This window comes from Leptodactylus fuscus, chromosome 7 (assembly GCF_031893055.1).
Source record: "Leptodactylus fuscus isolate aLepFus1 chromosome 7, aLepFus1.hap2, whole genome shotgun sequence".
Classification (NCBI taxonomy): domain Eukaryota; kingdom Metazoa; phylum Chordata; class Amphibia; order Anura; family Leptodactylidae; genus Leptodactylus; species Leptodactylus fuscus.
Window position 1 is genome coordinate 5079229 of NC_134271.1, and position 20156 is coordinate 5099384.

At 44.9% G+C, this 20156-nt stretch overlaps 1 protein-coding gene across 1 annotated transcript in view; it reads right to left on the reverse strand.

Annotated features, from left to right (window-relative positions):
- Positions 1-17204, reverse strand: part of LGR4 (leucine rich repeat containing G protein-coupled receptor 4) — a 57950-nt gene extending 40746 nt beyond the window's left edge. Inside the window, exon 1 of the mRNA XM_075280854.1 lies at positions 16846-17204. Within this exon, the coding sequence (XP_075136955.1) occupies positions 16846-17048 (203 nt within the window). The 5' untranslated portion in view covers positions 17049-17204. The remainder of the gene's footprint in view (positions 1-16845) is intronic.
- Positions 17205-20156: the final 2952 nt, after the last annotated feature.

Genomic DNA, 20156 nt, shown 5'->3' on the forward strand with positions numbered 1-20156 from the left:
AGACGACACCCTGTCCTCAAATAAGAGATCGGCACGTACATAAAAATATTAAAGTAATAAACTACTGAACACCAATCTGCAGACAAGAAGCGACGCCGTCCAAGGAGGTGACCTAAGAAATGGCACACAGATAGGAGAACTGAAGGGGTTGTCCAAGATTACAAAAATTTTTGTTTCAAAAACAGTGCCACTCTTGTTTATAGGTTGGATGTGGTACTGCACCCAAGTCACTAACACCAGGCACTGACCTGGATCAAGGGGTCAATAAATCTTCAATAGGTGTTGGCCAAATACTCATCGTGCCTCGTAACGCAGACCAACAAACGTGCAAAAAAGTCACCCATAGTGTAACCGTGTAGATTAATGCTGCTGCACACCGTATGCATGTGAAAAAGTGAAAATTTATTGGTACATATACGCCATGAATTTGGTAAATTGGTTTGTAAAGCATAAAGAAAGCACTAGATCATTTCAGTGAACATAACGTTTCGGTCATATTAGACCTTCTTCAGATAAGATCTAGGAGTTGGCAGAGTTTGCAGCGGGATCATGAAACGTTATGTTCACTGAAATGATCTAGTGCTTTCTTTATGCTTTACAAACCAATTTACCAAATTCATGGCGTATATGTACCAATAAATTTTTCACTTTTTCACATGCATACGGTGTGCAGCAGCATTAATCTACATTGTATGTGAGTCGCAGGACTCTTTGTCTGCTAGCACCCAAACTCCATATTTGATAGTGTGCGGTTCCATTGCTCTTTATATATTACCCATAGTGTAACCATGAATCTACTACGCTTCCGACTTGTACACCGCCCTTCACTGGGCGTCCTGAATCGGCCATGATAAAATTCAACACGCCTGATCCCGTTTCGTCTACCCCGATAGATATAACGTAGAGGCCACCAGTTGATTGTCCCGCTGAAATCAGTAATTTTGTTGCCATCTTAGGTTTACTCCGATGGGCTATTACACCTTGTGCTACCATCTTCACAATACCCAACATTTTAATACCAACCTATATAAAAGTCCCAACCCCCAGTAACTCCCCTTTACTTTTCCCAAATTTCATAGGAAACCTTTAAGTAACTGGAACCAATCTCCAGAGTATAAATCTGCTACAAGTTGTCTCCCCCTCGCTCTCCAGCCTTGTAGCGCCCAGGTTGGGATGATCTCTCCACCTCCATCCTCGACTGCTTCATGGCGGGTGTACCTTACACCAATAGGTTACACCATTGCCCCAATATTGGGGAAGGCGGCACAGCTATAAATACAAAGTTGCAACTTAAAAAAGGAACAAAGTGACACGTTCCAAAAAGTAGATTTCCATGGCTGTAGCCGGCTAAAGGGAAGACAACGCAGCAAATTGGTAAAGGAAAGTATAAAAAGTCAAACTGGACACCAATAGACTGAGGTGTAAATTGGTGACAGCTGCCAAGTAAAGTGGTTTCTGACATCCGTCGGCTGCCACTTCCCATGTGCCACAGTTTGCTTTCTCTTTATTGACTCACCCGCAGCTTAACAAGTGTCCATGATGGCAGCAATGGCGAAGAGAAGACAAATATTGGCATGTACGGTCTATAGCGAGGAGCTGACACCAAGCCAAAGTGGAGAACAAACAATGTCACAAAGCCGCAATTTGTAAAGTGCCTCATCTGCCCCGTAGCTGCAGTGCCTCTTCCTCGTGTATTTCCCGGCAGGTGGAAATGCACAAAAAATAAATAAATAAATAAGACCCTCCTGGCAAAGCAAAAGATTACAATTTCTAAGCCACAAAGTTACACCAAATGTCAAATATGGCAACTGACGAAAAAAAACAAAAAAAAAAAAAGTTATGGCCAATTTCTTTACCAATCGGCAAACTCTATCCATGGCCGGTTGTTACAAAGTTTAACCCATTGTGGCTCCCTGCAGGGATTCAGGAAGTAGAAACCTCCTTGTTAGACAAGTAAACATCACGAGCACCGAGGCTACAAAGCACAAAACACACAATGAAATTCTTCAGTCTAAAAGAAAAATCTAAAAAAAAAAACAAAAGTTGAAATCAAATCATCAGTTTCGCGAATATTTGTCTTTATTTCTATCAGTCGGCAGCTGCCCCTCTGCAAAAAAGAAAAAAAAAAAAAATCCAATAATTGGCTTCTTTCACCTCTGTTAACCACGAACAAAAGTGTCAGTTATGTTCAGAAAGCGCCGGGCGCACCAATAGCCGGCCGCGAATCCAGGCCAATAGGGGCGGCCAACAATGGGCCCGAATCCTACTTTTTCTTCCCCCTCCTTTGTGGAGGCATACAAAGCCCTTAATTAAGGAGGGCACAAAGCCCCCCCACCGGCTCAGCTCAATAACCAATTACACGCCTGTTTTGTTGAATTTAAAGGAAAGGGGAGAAAATAGCAAGAGTCTAGAAAACAGCGGACATATGCAATATACATAGAGGAAGAGTAGGAAAAAATATGAAAAATACTTATGGCCGTCCATATAGGTCAAAAACCAATAAATCTGTAGGAGGTAATAATCGGGAAATAAGAGTCAACGGGCAGCAAAACATCAACAGTAGAGATAGATAAAGATAAAACTGGCAACAGACATCAGCAACGGTCTAATCCATCCAATGGCGGACAACAATGGATCCCAATGACTGTAATGGGACCCATCAGGTCTCCGTTGCTCTACTGGATGAAAAAATTGGACTTCAGGACTCCGTACTGGACAAACTCCCCAGTGATGGCCCCCTACCACCAGTCCTCTGTTTGAGCGATGCTTCCCCAATTCCATCCACTCCATAGACTGCCATAGTCACTTGACCCTCTGCACTTCCGGCCCTGGTAGTCCAGGAACAGGTGATTGGTTACCCAACCCATGGACCGGGGAAAGTTCCATTTGTTTTGTTTGTTTTAACCCCCAGTGAAATTTTAATTTAGCCCCTTTAGGCCCCACGTTGTGGAAATGTAGCTTTTTTTGTTGTTGTTGCAAATGTTGCCGTTTTTTTTGAGCCAAAGCCAAGACTGGCAACAAAAGGAATGGGAAATCTATAGGAAAATTCTTATACTTCTCCCCTCTGCTCAATCCACTCCTGGCTTTGGCACAAAAAAAAAACTGCATTTCCGAAACGTAAGGCCTTAAGGTGATATCAGACCGATCTGTAGAGGTCTACTATAAATCTGCAGCTCTATTAGACAAGGCTCAGGGCCGCCATATAACACTCTATGATGGAGATATTCCATGCTAGAAACACTGAATGCCTCAACGACGTAGCATCTGATGGCGGTACATCCAACTAGTTCTATAGGGCTGTAATGCAAGCAATGAGCGTAAGGCATGCCCACCACCAGTGGAATTTTTTTTATTTTTTTTTTAAATTCCATTGTTTAACAAAAATTTCCCCTTGCCATATTGAAATCCCCGTGAAACATCATTGAAAAAAAAATTAAAAATTCTGAGTTATCCAACATGCGAGACCAAATTTGCATCCAAGTGAGGTTTACAGGCCGGTAACAGGTCTCCGCTCACTGTAAAAATCGCTCACCACCGGGTTTGGTCTAAAACACACAGCATGCCTCATATAACCCGAGGAATGCCGGCCCTTTATACCTGAAGTATGCAACAGCGTTGTTACGTTCAGAAGCAGGAAAGGCTAGAAGGCTTCGTGAATGACCTTTCTGCCATCAAACCCATCAGGTATTCCATGGCATAAACCATCGCTCGGTTATTACCAGAAATGAAGGTTTTAGAAGTAAATTGGGGGGAAAAAAACCTGCAGGTAAATTTTTAAAAACTGAGAGAGAGGCTTTTACTCCGTTCTCCAAACCTTGAATCCAGATACAAGAACATTTAGAGTATAAATTTGCCCCACCGGGGATCTACCATTCGGAATTCCAAAGATTAACAAAGTAACATTTTTGGATTTTTTTGTTTTTTTTGTAGTAAGCCCACGTTACTATACAGACCAGAAGCTAAAGACTCTCTCATACTGGGGCTGTAATAATAATACCTTTACCATGACATCCACTGAACAGAACCATTGCCCGGAGGCTACGACATTGTCATGCAGGCCTCACCATCAGATAAAGCTTTGCCGCACCCACTTTGTGATAGCTATGCGAAGAAGTCGAGAAGATAGTTTCAAGTTACAGCAACGCTGGGGTTAGGTTTCTTCATTCAGAGTTCACAACAACTAAAAACTTGACTTCCCACACATAAATCAGGAGGTAAACAGCTTTTGGCCATCACTGGGGGACATGTCGGCTTACGTTTCCACCCAGTCCTGATGTCTATATGACTGGGAAGTAAAATGATTAACACCTCGGTGGAGCTAATGAGCTGAAGGGAACTCAATACTCCTGAACCAAGCGTCCAAGATGCCTTCAAACAATGGCCACCATGATGGGTTTCCATTGATAGTGACTGCACTGGAGGCATCTTCCAAACAAAGGCTGCAAACCGGTATCGGTTAAAGGGGTACGAACTTGTACAACCATTTTATTAACTTTATGATGAGTAAACATTTTTGATATCTGTAACGTGGGCTCAGTGATGGACGGAGTCTTAAGCCTTTGCACAAGGCCGCTTATCAGGTCAGTTACCAGAAACTGGATGTGTAAGAGTGATGGCACCTGAGACAATGTAGGTGCCCTCCAGGCCGGGCCACTATCTATGGGCCATTTCTCATTACTAGTCACACAGTAACCAACAAGTTAGACCTCTGATGGTCCCAGAGTATGGCTACAGTGTTGTAGAAGACCATAAAAGTGCTCGTGATCAAGGGCACTCGTAGAGGACGTCCAGTTTCTGGCTACAAACATAGTCTGTCGGGGAGCATAGGGGCTCAAAAACTACATGGACTACATATGTGGCGAGATATAGACTGCTCCATGACCAAGATCTCTAAGAAGACATGTTTAGGTCACATTACAACACGTAATTTTAACATGTATCAAAACAATTGTTGAGTATTGGTGGACTACTGAGATTTAAAGATCTACGTCGCTCGCCAATGAGCCCACCATCTACTGCAGATCTGTTGTAAGGTTAGTCAATCTTTCAACATATTTCTCAAAAAATACAAAATCTGGGACACCGTGGATCTTCAGGACAAAAGGCTGAACTAGGTCAACAGTATAGACATCTTGAAATGTTCAACTTGTTCTTTATAGAATAGAAGCCAAACCAGACTAGTCCTTTCCGAAAGATGGCGATTCTTTCTGATGAAGAACTCAGGTTACAAGCCTACCCTCAGATAAGAAGAAAAGTTCATCAATAACCAGGACGGTGGATGCCAGAAATACTTAAATCTGAGACACACCTTGTGAACTTGTGCCTGGATACGCGAGCGCTCAATACAACTGGCTCGTCCATTTGCTCACGCACTGCTCAAGAACAAACATTCTTGAAGGGGGGGGGGGGGGTCACCTTCTGAACCATAAAGTCAAATAAGTCTCCAAATACAATTTTATATCACTGACCCAAAGTCCAAAAACTGTCCCCCATGTGGACTAGAGGTGAAGATCCAAAAATCACAACTATAGGAGCGGTTCACGTGAGAGTAGAAGCAGTGACAAAGTAACAAACTAATTTACTGAGATTTCACAAGTCCGGAAACGACCGAGAAGTTTCCCATAGTCCTGCAGACTGGTTGAGCCCACAATATGGCCGCCTCCACCTATTCTAAGATATCGTCTTCACTTTGCTGCCTCCCAGAAATACCTGGACAGGAGCCAGGACAAACGGGTGAGACTCGATTTAGCCCAGATTGACCCCTCTGTGGGTTCTTGTAAAACCGACAAACCAGAAATATGCTAATTATAGTATAAGAAGCCGTCGTCACATTGCACACAGCTCCGTACTAAAGCTTTTAGCCATCCACGAAGACTGATAAAATAATCCAAAAAGAGTAAAATAACTCGATCAGTCAAGACCGACTGGGCAACCATGTGGCCACTGACCACCAACAGCAGAAGAAGAAAACCAGTAACAATGTTTCAAATTTAGGAGCCTGTACCAAGTTGATATTCCGGATTCTGCCAACAGTCTTGTGAACTGAGTATTAATATATCTGCATCAGCCACTACGGCCCATTGCCCCCCTCCCCCAACCAAAAATAAAAAAAATAACGAGAAGCCTTAAAAACCCGATTGGCCTCGAACAACGTTGAAGGGAGCAAGGAGAGGTTTGTGAAACATTTGCAGCCGAGTACACAAGTTCTTTGGTGTTTGCTCTCGGTAGATATTTGACTAAAATTGATTTACTTGCATTCTATTCACAAAGGGAACTTTACAAGCTGGTGCAGAATGTATATGTACGGCCGTGAGGCCCAAGGTACTTTGTCAAAGGCATAAATCACGTCTCGGGGACAGCTCGAGGCGCTGCCTTGTTTGGAAATGCTCACTGAGCAACAAAGTTTCTCCAAACAAATGTTACAAAGGCCAAAGGGCAGGGAAGGTAATTATTGGAGGAAATCTCTCACTAAGCCATGGAGTAGAGCGGAGATGTGATTGTAATGGGGGTGAGGAAGGTAAACGCTGCCTGCCAAGAGCCTCCATTTGCCTTTCCAGTTTGAGGACATAATGGGCCTCATGTATCAAACCTGACTCAGACAAAGAAGAGGCCCAAGTCTACAGAAGTCAATCACAAATTAGACTGTGAAAGATGGAATTGACTCAGACTGGACACAATGGGCAGCCTTGGATACTTTCTGGAAGACGTTTGGATACACGAATCACAACCGGGGGAGGGGGGGGGGGGAATGACATCTAATAAAAAAGGTTCCAAAGCCAATAACTTACACTAAGGGTATGTTCACATTGTGGAATTTGTACAAGATGAAAAATTCAGATTTAGGAATTTGAGGCAGATTTTTTCAGTTTGATCCAAGTTCCAGGACGGAATCTGGAGAGAAATTGCAAATTCTACACCAGGCAGAATTTTAAGATCTTAAGATCAACCGTGATGCTTATTGTTTCTCAATAAAATATCAACAGAGCGTAACAGACATAAAAATGGATAAAAATATAATAATTGTAATAAACTATCCGATTGGAAATTTTTGGCATCTTATACTACGGTAATTTCTGAAATTTTTTTCCCTATCAGTCTGTCTTTGTAGAATGGGAGGAAATCCACACAATCACGGGGAGAACATACAAACTCCTTGCAGATGTTGTCCCTGGCGGGATTCAAACCCAGGACTCCAGCGCTGCAAGGCTAACCACTGAGACACTGTGTTGCCCTGCAATTTAATTTTTGTGACACATAATATCAGAGCAGAATTCAGTGAAGCAATTCTCCAGCCATTGACATTAGGAGATTAATTATTACACACCAGATAACATTCAACTACAACCCAGTCTACGGCTCGCAGAGAAATCTGCACACGGTGCATTGTGGGCGACGGAGAAAGGTCTCGATACACTTGTCCTATACAACCCAAGTAAAATATTAACAGTTTACTCAGCACAAGGTGTACAAACTCTGCAAAGTTTGCCACAAAGCAAATAATAGAAGTGAAACCTGCGGCCATATGCTACAATTCCCACCTATAAATTACTTGCACATGTTTGACAACATACTGGACATGACATTGACACTAAGTGACAACACCAATAGCTGCACACAAGGCGGCACTTGGTGGACGGGAAGCCAACAAGACACGGACATGTGGAAAGTTAAAGACGTAGAGACTGTAATAACTAGTCATCTGCAACAGGACAACAATCCCCAATGCAAAGAATAGGGGAAAGATATCGGATTGTTGGGGCAGTGGCGCCATCGCCTCCAGGGTTTTGTATCTGGTGTACACTTGATGGGGTCCTGAACAGAGGAGTTAATCCGCGTGAATAATATTCACCTTTATACCCGTTCTCCGCAATGAAATAAAAAGCAACAAAGTTGTAAGAAAGTCGCCAATAAGTCGATGTCTAGAATATTCCTGCAATACAAAGGATATCCTAGCTAACGCATACACGTATACTCTATGGTATACGCAGGGCAGTGACCTCTGTATTGAAACCTTTGGAAACTCAATAATGAAGTAACCCTTGTAATAAAGTTCTGCATGCCTTCCCGTCCAGCCCCACGCTCTGCCAGTACGGGCAGCAATGAAATATCCCATATGTTTGCTTTGTCAACACGCTGTCTATTGAATGCAAAGTCACACAAGTCTCCTACCGAGGGAGGGGGTCAAAGCATTCATGTGGAACAAAGATGCTAATGGGGGGAAAAAAAGACAGTAAATTGCATCTTATGTGAATGGATCTGCAACAAGGAGACTCCAATGTAAGGCGAAAAAAATACAGAGTAGGGTGGACACAGATGGAGCAGTTTTCGTACCATGTCCTGCACGTGTTGCAAATAGATTCAACAAGAACAAGTCCTGCATCTGGAAACATGGCAGAACGCGGTGCAAAAATGTATTAGAGAAAAGGTGACCTGTATTTTGCTGCAAATTGTCACAATATTTCAGAATCTGGAACACCAGACTTGGAGAATAAATCCAAAAATTCCATTTTGATCCAAATTTCCGGGTTCTGAATAAAGCAACGTTATAGGATTGACCGATACGGCATTTATTTAGGGATTTATACTGATCAGATCCGATGGATAACTGAAATACAAAAGTGGAGAAGCCGCCCGACCAATGACATCGAGCGTCAACAAATAATCCGATTGACCGCAAGGGTAAAACCAACCGCTCGTCTTCGCGTCCACAATGGCTCCCATCTCTGATCTCTTTGAACCTCCTCTATTCACGTCAGGGATTACATTGCGGTAACAAGCTATCATTTTCTCGACACAACAACGCACATCAAATAAAAACAGATGCAACATCAGCGCATCAGACAATGTCCACATCCACCGATTGTAAGAGCCAACAAAGCGGCGCGGACCCGCCCAGAGCCGTCAGGTACAGAGGAGCCCGGGCCTGATCCCCGCTCATCTCCACCTGTTATAGGGAACTTTAGAAAGATGAAAGCGACAATTTATTGTGACAGCGAACAAAACCCAACAACAGTTTACGACACTTCAAAAGGTTTCTAATCGCCCCATCGGAAGCCGACACGTAAACGACTAGTGAAGGCGGCAGTAATAGCGCAGCGCAGCCCCTATATGTGTCTATGGGTAGCAGAATGTGACGTGATTTTATTTAGAATAGCCTGAGACGTATAGAAAGTAGTAAAATCTCCTGAGCAAGACATACAGGGATGTGCAAAAGTTTTAGACGGATGTAGACACAAATAAAAAACATTTGTTGTTCCCGCCGCCATCTTTGAGAACTAAGCCCAGATCTTCTGTGGATGTTGCTTGCGCCAATCCGTCTGTCTCTTTGGGTCATCCCAGACAGACTGGATAATGATAAGATTAGGGCTATATCAGTAGGGGTTGGATCATCCCTTCCAGGACTCCTCCTCCAAAGGGCAAAGGTCACACCAAATATAGATTTCATTGAATTCTGAGAGGACTCCTGCTGACCGGACTCTCAATGTCTCGCCTAGGAGAGACATAAACCTAGAGCTCTCTCCTATCCCCTTGATATATCATACCCTGCTGAGAGATGGGGCAGCAAAAATATAATCAGCATATTACTAAGTCCTGACTGTGGAAACAGCGCCACTCCTTCCCATAGTCTGTGTCCGGTACTGCACCCACTGAAATGAACTGACCTGCAGTAACAGGACTGACCATGGACAAGAGTGAAGCTGGATTGGCATGGACAAGACTAACCCCTTCAACAAATGGGAACCTTCTTTAGTCTCTACAATCCTGATCCCATTTGCACCATCATCTTCTACTTGCCAATGAAATCCAAGTTCAGGCCGTCTTCATCCAAAAAGAGAGACCAAAAATGGACAGTCCTAAACCACAAGGGTCACCTCTGAATGCTCAAAAATCAAAGGCAGCTTTGTACACAATGGGGCAATGAAATAGGTAGAAAACCATTCCTAGTATAATATGTAATGGGTGCCAGGCAGGTGTAACACTTGGGTGGTAAGATCGCCTCCGGCACAGTTACGTAGACTTCATGGCATCTTGTGCCACGTTGTTTAACTTTCCTATTCTGAAGGCACGTGATACAAGAAGAGGCAATCGAAGACAAACAGAATTTTGCAACTTTGTGTCAGGTGAATACGTTTTTTGGAATGTGTCAAGTTTTGTGAAGTTTGCAACAATGTAGCCGGGGTTAAACATTACAAATAGATGGAGCTTATACCTACATGATCTCAATAAAGGAAACAAAGTAGCCATTTATTTTTTGTATCCACAACCCACAAAATAACTAGAAGGAATAATAATTTGATGGAATAAAACCATATAAGTCACGGCGTGGGTCACATCCCCCTTATTTCTAGACTCTAGTTAGATTTCCGTTCCGTGATCCCAGCCATCGCCTCCGTACTCACATCTAAAGACACAAATCCTACAAAAAACCCACCAAACATAAAAGCGAGACAGTAAATAACCAGGTGAGTTCAGTCTCCCGAGCGCTCGCTGATGTGAAGCTACATTTGCAGATCTTACGAGTGTCCCGACTTGTTGCTGCTTGCTTGTTTACCTTGAAATTCCTCAAGCAAGTCTGAGAAATCGCCAAGATATACAGTGTTTAGTAGGACACACAGGCAATTACATAAGGTCTCCCTGCGTCGGCCTTTTGTTGCTGAGGCTTTTTAGATAAAACCAGAAAATCCATGGTGCTAAACCCAATGCCATTGTATACAAAGAGCTGATCGACTTGACCTGCCACCGGGAGGAATCAATATGGCCGAACACAAAAACAAGATAGAAAGCCAAGACCACACACGTCAAGGTGAGGAATAAGGCTGGGTCCCATGTCTACATTGGAGGATCGCCCGGCACAGAGTTCACCGTATTAGTGGGAAAATACCGCAGCACACACCTAATTGTTCCAGTAAAGTTCTGACCGCCATGACGGAACACGAAAGACCCAATTTTTAGTCTATGTGTCCATTGGTGCCCATCATGCACTGGATCCATGACAGTCTGAATTCTGTTTATCTGCTCCTATTATGGAACAGAGATGGAATTTTTGAATGCAGATGTGAACCCAGCCCAAGATGGACGGGACGAGCAGGGTAAGTCACTTCAATGACATACTGATAGGGAATGCAGTTTGTGAGCCCTATATGGGGCAGTGACTATAAAGTGCGGCGGAATATGATGGCGACATAGAAGTAAGCTAAATAGATAAGTACACCGAGGCTGGACACAAGACCATGGAGGCCAGAGGCCAGGAACCGCGCCAAGAGGTCTTCATCGGCATGAAAATAAGACGTCAACATGGGAACATTATCAAATATATATTAGAGCAATCCATAGAGATTCGGAAGAAACGCCCTGAAACCCAACAAGTAATAAAGAGCTGAATGGCAAAAGGTGACAAACCTGACTAATCCATATGTAATGATGTCCAATGGAGATTGATCACTTTACAGGGAGTCCCTTTGTAAATGGTTTGCCAAGAAATTACTGTTTTTGTCAATATGCAAATTATCCCTATGGAGCAACTGAGGCACCAATTCACTAGTGGATAGCACTATTTGTTTCTGGTGACAGTAACCTATCTATCTGCAGGGCTGGGGTGATATGCTGGTTCTGGTGACAGTAACCTATCTATCTGCAGGGCTGGGGTGATATGCTGAGTCTGGTGACAGTAACCTATCTATCTGCAGGACTGGGGTGATATGCTGGTTCTGGTGACAGTAACCTATCTATCTGCAGGACTGGGGTGATATGCTGGTTCTGGTGACAGTAACCTATCTATCTGCAGGGCTGGGGTGATATGCTGGGTCTGGTGACAGTAACCTATCTATCTGCAGGGCTGGGGTGATATGCTGGATCTGGTGACAGTAACCTATCTATCTGCAGGGCTGGGGTGATATGCTGGATCTGGTGACAGTAACCTATCTATCTGCAGGGCTGGGGTGATATGCTGGGTCTGGTGACAGTAACCTATCTATCTGCAGGGCTGGGGTGATATGCTGGTTCTGGTGACAGTAACCTATCTATCTGCAGTGCTGGGGTGATATGCTGAGTCTGGTGACAGTAACCTATCTATCTGCAGGGCTGGGGTGATATGCTGAGTCTGGTGACAGTAACCTATCTATCTGCAGGGCTGGGGTGATATGCTGAGTCTGGTGACAGTAACCTATCTATCTGCAGGGCTGGGGTGATATGCTGAGTCTGGTGACAGTAACCTATCTATCTGCAGGGCTGGGGTGATATGCTGAGTCTGGTGACAGTAACCTATCTATCTGCAGGGCTGGGGTGATATGCTGAGTCTGGTGACAGTAACCTATCTATCCTTTTTCCTTACAGACAATGGATTTCACATGGGAGGCCTGAAGTAAATAACTTCCTGTACTGTACACAATCATTAAAGGTGATCAGCAGGGCGATTGATCAGCAGGTACAGGACAAGGATTTCAGCCAATCTATGGATTACAATCTAACATTGTCCTGGAGGTTTCAAATCAAAGACAGATTCTGCAGAGCTCTGTGGTATTGATGTAGTTTGTAGTCATTAAATTCCTTATAAAAGTCGCCAATAACAGAGCCAGATGAGATTCCTCCCAATTATGGATTTAATGGAACAGTCTTTTGTGCGGCTAAATCCACAGCTTTGTCTAAAAAAAAATAAAAAATAAGAGTAAAAAAAAAATAAAATTGTAACGTAATTTCGGTTTCTTTCTAATAGAGTCTGAATCTACATTACTGAGCTGCATAGAGCCATGCAAATGGAAAGAGCAAAAACCACAAGATAATTAAGAGGACGGCTAGGACTGGAAAGCAAAGGGGGAAAAGAAAGATCCCCCTCCTGCCAAACTGCTGACCTGTATCGCATCTGGAGTAAGGAACTAAACGCAGACTGGTTTAATTTATAGCCCGGGTAGGGTATAGAAAGCGGCTGACCATGAAGATACCGACTCCTTGGAGGAAGCTGCGGTATAGACTGTGCCGTATAGTGCGGAGAACCCACGATGAAGAAATCTGCACCCAAGGTCGGCAAACTAGAAGAAGACCAATCACAGTGGATGGAACCAGGTCCATGGACAAACAAGGTGAACAATCGCCTGGAAGACCCCGCCATACACAGCTGGTCCAGATTGTCCAATGAATAACAATCAATCTGGAGATGGTCTGGTCTTCAAGGAAAGATGGACCATGGAGTTTTGTAAGAACTACAAGAAGCAGGAGATGACGGTGTATCATTGCTCGATGAACAGTCACCCATTACATCAACTTTAGTCTAAGATCTATGACCACCTGAAGAAGAAAGACTATGCAAATCTGTCTCCCAAGATGGACGTTATCCCCAGCACCTTAAGAAGGTGCTCCAGTGACGATGAAGAAACCTGTATTGTAAGAATAGGATCTACACTAATAATGTAACACGGCAGTCCATAATGGAATATAAGCAGCGGCAGTGACAACACTGGTCATAACCCGTCCTCACGGGGCGGCCACTTGGCCTTCTACATGGGCAGAAGGACATGGTCTTGGGAGAATACCCTTGTGTAGACCATCATTGTATGGATTAGTGGTGACACCAATAGCCCATAACAAGTAACAGAAGAACAAGCCGCAAAAGTAAGACTCTGTTCAAACTCTGTAGTCATAGCGCGGTTTTTATTGAAATAACATGAAAATCAGGGGAAACTTTTTAACTACAATTTGTAAACATATCGTAAGCAAGTAGCTTGGGAGGAGAACGGAGACACGAACTGGGACAAACCCCAACCTCCTTTTTGATGGTCGTCTCAAACAGGATTCCCCGTATACAGTCAACAGTGACTACAGGACAAGAGGGGTTATAGGGTTGTAGATCTGACACACAAGAGGAAGCGTTTATAGGTGCACGTATACAGCACACGAGGAAGCGAACTGACACAGGAGATAGAAGCGCCTGGAGAAAGTGTCACCGTAATAAATGACTTGTCAGATCGCACTCCGCGTTCCTCTACAGATCCCCGTGGCTCTACAACACTTGCAGATAGATTTCCCCCAGACCTTATTCAGCCAACTTGGAAACCCCACATCTGGCCCATAGGTTAACCCTGATCATACACATCGCTGTCTATAGCAGGGCGCAGGAGTCAGTAGACAAAATCAGCGACTCTTCCACAGCCCAACTCTGACTCCTTCATAAAGGGCCGACAACCACAGTCAGACAAGACATCTGTTTTTTTTGTTTTTTTTTCACAAAAAAGTTGGAATCGGAGTCAGTAACTCTTTTCTGACTTCAACTCCATAGCCCTGGTCAGAAGGACAACAGTCTAGCCAAAAACTTGTCCCCCTTCCCCCAGCTCTCCATACAGCTAGGGCTACAGGACAACTTTGGGCACTGGACATTAGAGGCCATGTTTGGGCTGGAAACATTGTCCATGTGACGGCCAAAGCTCTTGTAAACTAAACTCCCTACAACATAGAGATTAGGACCCCGACAGCCCCTGAATGAGCGGGGTCTACTGTCCAGCACTCACAGCATCCCCTGAGTACAGGGAAAGGTCGTACTCACAGCATCATAAACCCCTAAGGAGCTGGAGGGTTCTTCAGACAAGGCACAATCAGGACAGGAACGTGCAAGGACACAGAATGTAATAACTGGTCCCAACAATGACGTGCTGCTAAAACGGCAACTGCTGATCGTGAACGTGGTCAAGGTGGATGGACATTAATCTGCACAGAATATTGTTGTTACGACCCATGGAATGTCAGTATCTGTTGCAGATTTTATCCATTTCAATGCAATGAGCGAAATCTGCAACAATAGATGCAAGCAAGAAAGAGAATTGACATCATCTGGATCCAAACTCAACGTGAGCAAGGCTGTAGCGGTCAGGAACACCAGCACATGCACGGAGCCAGATACGGGTATTTTTCAATGTGATATTTTTGATATCTCTATACATGTATCACTCCTTGGCTCTCTTTTTACTGATTTATTCTTGTATCACATTTTGCTATGTCGAGTATTGTCTATTTACCTACTTATTTGGGGGGTTTTGTGGGGGTCGTGCTGTCCTGTAGGTCCGCATTATGTGTGCACTTTAAGAAAGTTTTTGAATGTGTCGATACAATATAAATGTATGAATAAATTTATAGATTTATGAGTGTTTGCAAACTCAGTCTTATTGAGGTGTCCAAAGGATACACAAAGCACAAAACACAACCAAAGCTGCAGATACAGATCCTCCAGGTCCATATACAGATAACGGCTCAGCGCTTAGAGGGTCATGGCCGCTGTATTATTGTTATTTAATGCATTTTTGCATATGTGCAACCTATTTAGGTTTTATGTTTGGTCTTCATCAATTGCAATACAAATTTGGCGCTAGACGTAGAAGATACAAATTAGGTGATCAACATAAACAGGATCAATCCTGCGGGCCAGGTGACCAGTGCACCTAGGGGTTCATTAACTTTTTGGATTAGGTCTATACAAGGTTCCAAGTTCTCCTCTAAAGTCTTTGGGGGGGATCTCTAGGGCTTTGTGGCGTTGCCACCTGCACAGTGACTGGGTGGGAGCAGGGTCACTGGGGGTAATTGCAGAATGACTGCACCAATATTGAGTTGTAAAGAAAGCCTTGTCATGTCTCAATCTCTGCAGCCTTCTCTTAAAGGCACAGGCCGCTATTACAGCAGGACGCTTCTCTGCACTGCTACACAAACCGATAAAATATTAATAAAGCGCCACCAGAATACTCAACAAGGAAGGAAACTGAATGCACACACTGTAAATAACCAGACAACGTGGACCTGGCCATTATTACCGATCGCACCCAGCTCGTCCAACAAGCCAAACACGGGGTTAATATCACCGACCGACTGGGCGACTTCTGAAAATATGGAAAGTCACCCGAAAATAGCAGAATAAAAATGCTCAGAAACCCAAGAACAGCAAAGATACAAAAATATAAGAAAGTCTAAATATTGACGTATAAAAGTGATACAAATAATAAATAAGATACAACATAACGAGCTGAAGATTGTAAGACAAGGAGACGGAATACAAACCAATAACATTGTGGCATTCTCTGCTCTCCTCCATCATCAGGGCACGGACAAGACCCCTCAGCCAGCACAAGGGCTCAGGGCACGGACAAGACCCCTCACCCAGCACAAGGGCTCAGGGCACGGACAAGACCCCTCACCCAGCACAAGGGCTCAGGGCACGGACAAGACCCCTCACCCAGCACAAGGGCTCAGAGGGCGACAGACACGGCAATAACAGGGCACCTAAACAATCCGCCCCCCTCCCTGGCAGATGGATAATAACTTTAGGGTACTACTCCACCATTCCTAGAATCGCACCGTCTGTAACGTCTGAGCCGCATCTCAGGACATGCTGGGAGTTGTAGTTGATGACATACAATAAGTTTCTATTGTACTTGATACATTGTATCCCATAGACACGGAACGTTCTGAAGAACAAGCAGGTCAATGTCACTTGGAGGGTACAAGAGGGCGGCCGAGGTCCAGATGTTGGACAGTGACGGACCCCGCAAGGCACCAAGTAATAACATAATATGAAGGGGCGAGCTGAGCACCGACCTGGGGTGAGTTACTTGCACCCCTATAGGTCTTAATGTTTCCATAGACTTCTGTAGGGTGACGTCCAGGTTCACCCCGACCTGCAACATTATGGCAACTAAAGGGTCCAACTTTTGGGTCCCCTCCACCCTTTCCCCGCCAGTCACCTGCCACACAAGACCTGGCACCGCTCACAGCTGCAATTTTAGTTTTCCAAAAAGAAGTCAATGCAACTAATAACACAAAAAACTTCTAGCCATTGCAATCCAGAGTCGCACGGTGTGACCTAATACTCACAGCATGTTGGTGAAGGCGCTGAGACCCTGCGGTACCGCGACCAGTCCTCTCCCGGAGCAGTCTACCCCTCTCTCGGCGTTACAGCGACATGGCAGGGGGCAGGGGGGCGGCGAGGAGACCCCGCTGGGCCCACCTGAGGCAGCGCCGACCACCAGCAGCAGCAGTAGCGGGGCCGCAGCTCTCAGCCCCCCGGGACGGCTCATCCTCCTCCTCGGTCTGTGCGGTAACGCGTCCCCCGGAGCCGCACCGGCGATCGTTGAACAACAAACAAGAAGGAAATCGCCCCTCCCCCTCCTCCGGGTCCTGGAGCCGCCGCGGCAGCACCGACACTACGGATACAATGTAAGTGGCGGCGCAGCCATAGCGCACACAGCCACATGCTAATGAGCCAAGGTGCATGCTAATGAGGAGCCGCGCTGCCATTGGCCACCGCGCATTCATATGCAAATTCCAGCACAGGCACGGCGGCCGGCCTGCTGATTGGCCGGGAGTGAGGGGGGCGGAGTCCTGATGCGGCTGAGGGGCGGGGCTCTGGCTGTACCGTCGTCCGGGTGCTGAGGGGTCTGCGCGGCCTCGTGTTATAGGTTATCATGGTGGGGGGGGGGGGATGGCCGAATAATCCCTCATAGGACCCCTAAGGGCTAGTTCACACCTAAAGAACGTGCGGCTTATTTTGGCACCTAATTAGGAAGCGTTTTTTTTGCACCTTGCCAAGGGTTTTTTTGGAGCTTTTTTTTGTGTAAAAAAAAAAACAGGCTGTTTTCCCCTCCTGTAAAGTGAATGGGATGAATAATCACATTTTTTTCCACGCGTTATTTTGCCAAAAAAAAACCCCCCAAAAAAAATGCTGCTTATTTTTTGCAAAAAAATACAGTAAAAATGCACGGTTTTCGCCTCCCATTCACTTCTATAGGTCAGTTCACACGTGAAAGCCTAAGCTTATTTGTGCAAGGTTTTTTCAACGCGGTTTTTTGCATCCGGCGTGGTTTTCGCTAGCGTTTTTTTCCTATTAAAAAAATATGTCCTATAAAAACCGCGTGGTGAAAACCGTGCGGTTTTGTGTGCAAAAAAAACGCGCAGTTTTTTACCGTGCGGTTTTCGCCTCCCATTCACTTCTATGGATTTCTTCATGCGTTTTCTGCCTGAAGAAAGGTCATGTCGCTTCTTTTTTCCACTAGCGGCGATAAACCACTAGGAGTAAAAAAGAAGCTAGCGGTCTACATAGACCACCATTGTAAAGGGGCGGTTTTTGAAGCAAAATCCGCTGTCAAAAACCTCCCCTTTGCCCACGTGTGAACTAGCCCTATGGCTTTCCTCAGGCGGAAAACGTCTGAAGAAAGGTCATGTCGCTTCTTTTTCTCTGCTCGCCGTCTCCATAGACCTCTATTGTGAAGCGAAATCTGCTGTCAGAATCAGCCTCTTTGCCCCCCGTGTGAACTAGCCCTAAAAGCTCTGCGGCTGGGTTGTGTTCACACTGCACTTGTGTCACGTGTAAGACGACTTTACAGACCTACAATGTGAATGTGGTGTAGGGGATTGTTCACACTGGCGTCTTTATCGCCATCAGACACCATTGACTACAATGCGATTCACGCTGAACCAGCCCAGATTCGTAGACTTATTTTGCATTGTAGACGGTATATCTAGAATATTCTGATTATTTTTTTAACCCCTTCCCGCCACCGCCATTTTTCGACTTCTGTTTTTTCACCCCCACCTTCCAAAATCCGTAACGTTTTCATTTTTCCGTTGCCGCAGAGACGAGGGCTTATTTTTTTGCGGGACAGACTGTACTTTGCAGTGAAACCATTTACTAAAAAATTACTAAAAAAAAAATAAAAAATGAATTTTCTTCCTCTCCTTACGGGTTCTGTCTCCCATATTCTGCGGGTTGTTGCGATTACGGTAATATCAGATTTACGGAGAGATAAGGGGCCGAGGTTTGTTTATTTTTATTTGATTTCTTAGAATTTAAATTTTTTGGAACCTGCGATCCACAGATCACTTTTCCCATAGACTTGCCTATGCCTTTGTTGAGTTCAGCTGCGGGTAGGGTGGGCGCCATCTTTAAAGAGCCGACATAGGCTGTGTTATTACAGAAGATGTCAGCGAGGGGTTAAACGGGATTTTCAGGCTCTGGGATAAGTCATCCTTTGAAGATCAGCGGGGGTTCAACGCCCGCCCGGACCCCCATGGATTGGCTGTTTGAAGAGATCGCAGCGTTCAGGTTATTCTGGTATCCTAATAGCCCAGAAAACCCCTTTAAGGCTAGGGCTAGCAAACAATGGTCTATCTAAGGTTTTTAAAATGATATAATCACCTCCAACAAGCTCGTTATATCATGTAATAGTCGCTGCTCCACTGATTCTGGCACAGTTGGAATTTTCTCTCTCACCCCCACCATTCCTGAGCAATCAATGCTGTTAGTTTTGGTGCCTGGTATAATATTTAGTCTCTGTGCTGTCAAGAGGGCGGGGTGAGGCTGGAGCAGACAAGGGGGTGTGATTCTGAGCTGTGACACTGGCTGCCTCTGATTGGAGTTCTGAGTCACACACCCCTGCCTGACCCCGCCCACCTGACATTACAGACACCAAAACTAACTGCGTTTGTTACTCAGGAATGGAGTGGTGAGTAATGCAGCCAGCTCACAGCACACTACAACTGTCGTGCAACTTACTGTCTCCTGACTTTTTAGAGCTCTGACTTGGCCATAAAAACGCGGTTGGATCACAGACACGTCGCTGTCAGTTGCGGTTGCACGTGGCTTATATTGAAGTCTGTGGTTAAAAAGTTGCAACCTGTGACCAAAGCCCAACCCCTCGGGCTCTTCTGTGACTGTTGCATCGCATGATGTTATAGGTTACATTGTGTCACCATAAAGATACAATGAAAGTTTTGTTGAGCTATTTTAATGCAACCTTAAAACCCAACAGTGAAGCCCAACAAAATTGGGTTTTGGTCATAGATCGCACATTGCATGAGACTTTCTCACCATAGACTTCAATGGAAGCCACATGCGAATGCAACCTGCATGCAACGTGTCTATCGTTTGATTGTCTTATACAACCAAATCGCACACAGCCCAGCACACAGCAGCAAGTCACACAACTGTTATAGTCATCGACACTTGTCACCCTGCAGCCCCAGCCTTATTTTCTTTACTATTTTCACCGCTCCGCACATGTATGTCGTTGTCAGCACCATGTGAGTACAGGGCCGTGGACCTGCGCTAGTCAGGAACTCGCAACATCATAAATCACAGATCAGACGTCGCGGTCAGTCCAGGAAATGTGACCATGAAAACACACAGC